Below are 8,168 nucleotides of genomic sequence, written 5' to 3' on the forward strand. Positions count from 1 at the left end.
GGTTCGTATTTCAACATACAAGCAGTTAAGTAAACATGTGACATATGACTTCTTTAATAATAGTAATTTAGGTTATGGGGAATACAAGTGGAGAACCAGGTTTTATGCCGGCAGTCCAAACAGGCCTCCACGTCTGACTTGACTTGCAGCTCAATAATATATAACATATTCTCATTTAGCTCACTCAAATGCTTCGGGGAAAATGTCAGGGCCAAAACGCTCCAAGGGTGTTCGGGAATTGTAGTTCTATGGCTGAAGCATACCGTCATCCATTTCGCTTATACTATAGCTTTGGTTATTTTATTGTTAATGTTTTAAACACAAAAATTGTAAACTCGTCATTTAATGTTTTATGTTTCAATCTCCTTAATACTTGGTAAATATATCAGAATGGGAATCGAGTCAATTAACAACAGATCCCAGCCTGCTTCGAGACTCGCCGTTCGCTGGCTTGGTAGTTGTAGTTCAACAGACGAGATCGTTTCCTTGTACACTATTAGGCTACATTAGTTGGAATCTGCACTTTCCAGGCAAACAGATGTAAAATTGTCGACCAGGTAGGGACAAGACGTCACTAATGATTTCCTTTTAACCATTTCAACTCGTGTTAACCGCATGTACTTATTGTAGTATCGCTAGTGAAAGCCTGTAACGTTATGTCATTTTAGTACAAGAGAAGCGCATCGCCTGCATGTCGATGCATTTCCTTTTGTTTAGCTGTGTGAACCGATATGGTTTTATACCAGCCATCGCTAAATGCTTACACTTTTGTAGAGGAAAGCATTGGCTTCCTTTCATCGGTACAAATGTAACAGAAAGAACCGCTGGACGCCTTGGTTGACTAGATATGTATGCTATCTCCCACAACGTTACACGTTGTTCAGCCAATAATCATAGCGTGTTTGTGCTATGGCAGACATGGCTATAACGTTTTTTCTATTAATATGGTCGCGTTACCAGAAACCGAATCGGTTTTGGCTTAAATCGCCGTAGATTTGTGTCCCCAATTGTATCAATTGTGTTGTTTACATCCGGTAGGCCAGCTGTGTTGGCTAATTTGCATTGCCTTTGTTGAATGAACTTGTGGCCACTCATTGGCAGTGTGTCCAAAGCCATGTCAGACTAATTCTCTATCTCCATTGTTCGTTATCAAACTCGAATAACTCATAGTCACTAACATATGAATCACGTCCCACATCATAACACCCATTTGACTGTGTTCTGTGTCTCACAGGACTGAATTTATGGAAACATGTCAAAGAAACGGGGAAGGTAGGCTTAAGCACGAGGTCTTCATCATTTTGAAATGAGTCCTTCTCCAGTCTCCTCAATGCATGTTAACAATTAGCCACAACTATCTGATTGGTCCTTATTTGAGTGAGATAGCCACTGATGGACAATAAATACCGGAGTAATGGCATGTGCTGACAGTATTATAGACTACTGTAAGAAATCTTGATCATTATTGTCCTCATTGTGTCTTTAATATGTTGAGGTGTTGTGTTGTATGTCAATATGTGGCATGATTTGTTAACAGTGGGTCCAATCGGTGTTTTGGGTTATTGGTGAAATACTGGAATCCATTTTACCTGTTCAGGAGTTGGGCAAAACCAAGAAATGTTGATTGAATTGCCTTCTGCAATTCCTCCATATTTGAGTCGTAGCCCTACTCAAGCAATCCTAGTTTCCCTGCTTGAAGAAAGAAAAAGAAAGTGTGGATCCGGTTGCCGGGGGAATGAATGCAAGCATATGAAAGGCACCATAACGGTGGTTCCGCTGTATTCTCTAGAATGTATTGTCTGCTGTGGCTGTGTCCTCCCAGGAAGCGCAGCAGCGGGGAACTGAGCGAGAGCTGTGCGTCAACGCTCACCCCGGACCCCGACAACCTGCTGGGCCTGAGGATCCAGCACACGTGGCGGGAGAAAGGCAACCTGACGACGTGGAAGGGCACGGTGCTGGAGCGGCTCACCGTGAGGAACACGCTGTACATGGTGAAGTACGACGGCTTCGACTGCGTCTACGGCATCGAGCTCTTCAAGGACGAGCGGGTGTCCAATCTGCAGGTGCTGTCGGAGAAAGTCGGTGAGTCTGGTCGTGCGAGCGTTAGCGGGCAGGGGATGTAGTGGGAGTACAGGATGGGAGATTCTTGGTCCAAGAAATGCAGGTCACAAAAGGCCTTGATAAAGAGTGAAATCTGGGTCCTAGCCGTTGAATTTGAGAAAAAATTAAAATAATGTCAGAAAAAATATTTGGGTAGCATACACTTGTAACCGAATTACTCTCATAAACATCTTATCAATATTTTCATTTATTACAATGTCTTTCATTGCTCGCAGTAAGGCCTTGTAACAACACATTTATCGAACAGATTGACCACTCATAACGTTTCTCCATAATAGCAGCATTACTAATGACTGTTTTAAAAAGTACAATCGGCAGATAAACATCTTGGGAACACACCGTATATGTGAGGACAGCTGCTCGTGAATTACCTATGATCCTCGCCTCGCCACAGTAAACAACAAGATCAAGGTGCCCCCGGGAGCGGAGGAGCTGGTGGGACGGGCCGTGGAGCACCTCTTTGAGAAGGAGGATGGGGAGAAGAACGAGTGGAGGGGCATGGTGCTGTCCCGGGCCCCCATCATGACCCACTGGTACTACATCACCTACGAGAAGGACCCCGTGCTCTACATGTACCAGCTGTGGGATGACTACAAAGATGGAGACCTGCGCATCCTCCCAGAGTCCGGTATGTTCCCTGCATGCGTCAGAGGCACGTAGTGTGTCGAGAAGACCCCCCCCCCCCCCCGCCCAGGAAAAGAGTTTTAAGATTCAGCTAGTTGTTTTTTTTCCGATTTCATCTTGTGACTAGTAATAATAATGTAGTAGTAATGTAGTAACGCACAGTCAGGGTTGTCTTCAAGGTATAGATTTGGAATAAACTAGCAGATTGGCTTCAGGGGACTGCTCTTTATTTCCCATCTACTGAAGGATATGGGTTTTATTTTCCTCGTGCTCCAAAACAACTATGATTAGGTTCAACTTTGGTACTCTGAAAAAGAACTGCCCCTTTATTCAACTCCAAAGCATTAATTTTTGAGGATTTTTTTTCTCATATCCTTCAAGCCCAACAAGCCTCCAAACAAGAACCAATTTGTTATACAACCCTGCATTTCCCCGTAATAGCTCTTAATATTCTCTACCCTCTTGTTCACCCTGCCCCACCCCCCCCCCCCCCCCCCCCCTCCTCCTGCAGAGAACAAGCACCTGCTTCCCGCGGACAGGAAGCCCGGCGAGGAGACGGAGAGCCTGGTGGGTAAGCAGGTGGAGTATATCACAGACAATGGTCTGAAGAGAACAGGCCTGGTGATCTACCAGGTCCCGGCCAAGCCCACCGTCTACTACATCAAGTACGACGACGACTTCCACGTCCACGTCTATGACCTGGTGAAGACCACCTAGTGCTAGTCCAAGCCCCCCGTCACAGCCCCGTTAACCCTGCAGTACATAACCAGGGGCTCTGATCATGTACTGCAGTGTTAACGGAGCTGTTTAACCAACGGGAGAATACGAGCCCCAGCTATATAGTTAGGCCCTACAGGTAACTCCTTTATAAGTTCATACTGGCAAGTGAACGCTATTTCTATTTATTTGAATGGCACTTAACCAACATTTCGGTTTTGGTACTTTGTTTCTCATTAACAACAAGAGGGGTACAGAGGGAGTGCTTCACTTATTTTTTGTTTAGTCTCACTATTGAAACTCCAAAATCTTGTTACATAAATCCGAATCCTACTTTAACTTCTTTGCTTTAGTGGGCATTTATTTTGTATGCAATGCTATTTATTTCATCTTGATATGGTTGTACTGGTCATCGTACAATTTATTTTGGTGAAATGTCAAGTGCTTCATAATGTGCTGTTATTCCCACGTCAGAATTCCTAATAATCAAAGAGAATTCAAACCTAGATGAGATCCTTCATGCTCGTTAGCGCACATTATTTAAACTTATTTTATATCTAACTGTATTCAGATAGGGAACAAACCGAATTTCTATTGTCTCATCTTGAGAAATCCGTAATTGTTATTTGATATACTATTAAAATGTTTATCTAAATGTGTCCCATTATCTAGATTATAATTTGTTACAGGCATTTGTATGTTGGTAAATCTTTCTCTTTGCCATAAAGGAATACTGTGACAGGGATGTACCAATAACGAGACTTATGCATCTGATATCAGTTCAAAACAAGGTTGTACTATGGTATTGTATACCTTTTTAAGAGCATTTCCTCTGATACAAACAATGTGATGTCTGTGATTCTTGGTCTTCTATAAAATATTGAATTGGTTGATACTTGGTTATTAATCTAAACCGACGGACTGCGGAAAACAGTGGTGGTGGTGCATCCCTGGTGATCTTATCATTGAGTTATCATTTACTGTGACCCTGCATGTGTATTGTCTTTTGTAAATATAATGTTAAACATTTTTAAACAACATCATGTTTGGTTTTTGTACATTCATTTGTGTATACCTTTACATGCGATACAATTATTAACTGCATCTAATTTGAAATTTATCTAACAAAAGTCTCAGCAGCACATATTTCTTGTTGGAGGCATAATAATGCCTCAGCTTTAAGAATATTCCAAATAGTAGTTATCTTCTAAATAGAAAAGCAAATTAACAGAATGCATGCCACTAGCGATCATTCCATAGTATAAAGGCCAATTAGCTTAAAGCAGGGTTTGAAAAACAATTTTCTCAAAAAACTGCCTGGCCATTAACCTGCTGCATAGTGGAAATTTAGGCCCAGAATTATGAAGGCAGGAGTAACAACCTAATAATTAGTATACTATATATTTATGATAATCCAACATTCAATAGCAATATAGAAATATTTGGGGACTGGTATCTACACCATTTTCCCAGAGATGTTCAATGGGGTGGGGTCTGATGGCAAGGGCAGTTATTAAATGTAACACTTTGTTTGACTGAAGCTTGTATTTAAACAGCCAATGAGTCATATTTTCATTCATTGGCTCGAATCTTCTCTGCCCATTTGAAGAGGGAGTGAATGGAAGGTCACTGTAGTAACAGAATGTTGATTCATTTTGTCTAAGCCCGAGCATTTCCCAATCCCACCATGTTTATCTGAGGAGTTAGGCAGTACATCTCCTCTAGTCATCTCCTCTGATTAGCGATGGATGTATTCGCTTCTTGGACATCTCAGACTGATGGATCATGAAGAAGATTCTGGTGTTAGTGAAGAATGATATGAATTTACTACGGAATGGTAACATTGAGGCAGGAATCAGGGTTCAATCTTACTTCCTTGCCTAAAGGCCACACAGGTTGATTCATCTTTAAAGTAATAAATATCTTTGCTTACACAAACACCAGCAATGCGCTTGAATTTGGACTGGATGGCCTAAAATAATCAAGGTAAAATTTGTCCCTGCTTCCATGAATGATGCAAAATAACACATTTGAATATAATTTGAATGACAGGGCTTCAATCATCTAGGGATAAAAAACAAATGATCAGATTTGCTTATTCTCATCAAACTTTGAGATGGTTTTGTCTTTGTGACCAATGAACAAAGCCACAAGCTCCAACTTCCCTCCCCCACCCACCCCCTCCAGGCCTGTCCAGGGTGCCAGGCTGCAGTCGGGTGCCAGCAGAGCCATCAGAGAACAGTTGGCTTCCCATCCTACCAGGCCGGGAGCCCACATCGTGTTAACAGTGAGGTGGGAGTATGCTGACTTACTGGCTGCTGCTCTCCAGAGAAGGTCTGTGCACTCGAGATGTCTATGTGTGATGCCATTTGTCAACTATTTTATTATGCTTTCTTTCACACATCCATTTTTTTTAATGCACCATTCAAAAAGATGAATGGTGGAATTCTCTCCCTCTAGAATTAAAACCAACGGTTGGCTTTGGTTATGTCGTTATTATGAGATGCATGTCAACATGGTCACTGCTATTGGATGCTAATACTGCTTCTTTCTGTTATTGTGGATGACTGAGCAATCATCCTTTCTTTTGCGATATCCAAGAGGTTAAGCAAACAGAAGAGGGACATATAATTAATATGATAACCTGTGTGACATTTTATAAACGCTGATCACAAAGTCTAAATTGTGCTACAAATTCTCAATTGACCTTCCTGGCAAGTGTTGAACTTTAATGCTTTGGTCAAATCAGAACATGAACTTTTTATTGGCAGACATTTATTATAGGTCGTATTTTCAAAATCAGGCTTCATAGCAACCAAAATCTAACATTTCTATAAATGTTTGCTTCTATATTGAGGTCATTTGTAATATGAATCTCACAGTGCCAATTTAAAAGAGTGGTCAGAACATTTTAGAAATCCCTTGTTATTATACAAGCTATTTTTACCTGTCTGAAGCTACCCTTTATTCAGCAAGGTACATGGTAAATATGTCTCCATCCATTCCATATATTTAGTTGTACTAACAGCATTCTTGTCAAGGATGTCAATACAAATATCCCAGAATCCCCCCCGCTCCAATACATCCTCCACCCAAAACAACCTTGTTCAGCATTATAAAAAAATACGTTACGCATTCCATTACTTGCACTTTCAAAAGAACCTTGGAACATTGACGACATTTATATTTGGTAGCTATAAGCAAACAGTTTTAAGGCTTCTTTTGTGTTGCTTAGCAACGGAAGCTGGTCCTCGTTTTCTATATGAAATGCCAGCATGCCCTCTATCTCGAGATTTACAGGGCTCTGGGTCGGTGAACAGCAGTGATGCATTTTTAATCAAATCGTTCATTGTAAATCCAGGAATTACACGAGTGGAAATTGTTTCTTAAGACAGACACAGCTTGGCGTCTGTGTGTGATTTGATATTAATTGTTTATCTTCCCCTCCTCTGATTCCTTCGGCTTTGAGTCGAGGGCAACAGCAGCTGATACTCCAACGTTAGAGCAAAAGATTTGAGCTATTAATGGTATGTTTTTCAGTTGGTTGGCACATAAAGAGAAAAATGTATAGAGTGTAGACACAATGATTACAAAGGCCTGCGTTTTTGGATTCATAGCAGTGTCACAATCTGGGCTATTTCAGTGTATCACAGGATACAGAGTTCTTACAATAAAGCTCATCTTTCCTGCTCCCGACGCTGAATACACATGAAAGATTAGAGTAGAATGTTATACAAAATGATTTCATTTCGGGTGGAGCTATACAGCATGTGTGCTGTCTGTTTGACACAGCAGTTCATGAACCACCACCACCACCACCACCACCACCACCACCACCACCACCACCACCACCTCCTCCACGAGGCTCATTGACATAAAGTCAGCCAAGGAGAAAATCAAGTCCGTCTGTCAACCCTTCATCAATGTAAATGAGACTGTAGTGAATACTTGTTTGTGGTTTACAAAAGAGCCATGAGCCATTGTGCCCGGTGAGTTTGGTGGGCTTATCAAAGGCCTGCGCCCACAGACAGCAAGTATGTCGCTACTCCTTCCACACCCACCCCTAGTCTGCCTTTCTATACAGGGACCTTGCTATTGAAAGCTCCAATCCAATCGAAGCACTTGAACAATTTACTTATTCTATGAATTGGACTCAGTCATAGAGTCCCTGACTGAGTTATATTACGTTATTTATTCACAGGCCTCTTATAGGACTGTTTAAAGGCTATTCAATCATTTGAATCATGCAGTAATCATCATCATGGTTTGTAAGGTCTTGGCATAGAGGGTTTATTTTCATATATCCAGCAGAAAGATGCGTGTGTTAGCAAATGTTCCCACAGTTGATTATAGCAGAGAATCAATACAACATCTGTTACAAAAAAACTAGTGGTGCTTTTAGTATTAGCATTTTGTGGTCCAAATCATCACTATGTATTGCAATTTAGCTGTGAGGTTTACAATGATGACATCATACATTCTCCTAAAGCACATTGTCGTGATCTAAACTAAACATGTTGGTCAAACTGCGCATATATCTACAACTTGTTCTCTTTCTGTTTGGTCTGAGGTAGAACGCAGACTATTGCTTGTACCGAGAGGTAGACTGGGACTTGTTGTTCTTTCATCAATGCCACAACAAAATCACTAGTCTTCCATTCAGAACAACCAGCACGTTCCATCAATCCAGTCTTCTGTTGGACCCC

General features: G+C 41.4%; 1 protein-coding gene across 2 annotated transcripts; it reads left to right on the forward strand.

The window, feature by feature from the left end:
* Positions 1-238: 238 nt before the first annotated feature.
* On the forward strand, positions 239-4,521 carry LOC130387543 (spindlin-W-like). Of its 2 annotated transcripts, XM_056596696.1 has the most exons (5): positions 239-557; positions 1,235-1,272; positions 1,823-2,082; positions 2,516-2,749; positions 3,257-4,521. In XM_056596696.1, exons 2-5 carry the CDS (start codon positions 1,253-1,255, stop codon positions 3,460-3,462), a joined length of 720 nt encoding a protein of 239 aa, XP_056452671.1. In that variant the 5' UTR covers positions 239-557; positions 1,235-1,252; the 3' UTR covers positions 3,463-4,521. The 2 variants fall into 2 exon arrangements, with proteins under 2 accessions (XP_056452671.1, XP_056452672.1); XM_056596697.1 differs by lacking the exon at positions 239-557 and having other exon boundaries at positions 564-1,272.
* The last annotated feature ends 3,647 nt before the right edge of the window (positions 4,522-8,168 follow it).

Source organism: Gadus chalcogrammus, chromosome 8 (genome assembly GCF_026213295.1).
Source record: "Gadus chalcogrammus isolate NIFS_2021 chromosome 8, NIFS_Gcha_1.0, whole genome shotgun sequence".
In the NCBI taxonomy this organism is placed as follows: Eukaryota; Metazoa; Chordata; class Actinopteri; order Gadiformes; family Gadidae; genus Gadus; species Gadus chalcogrammus.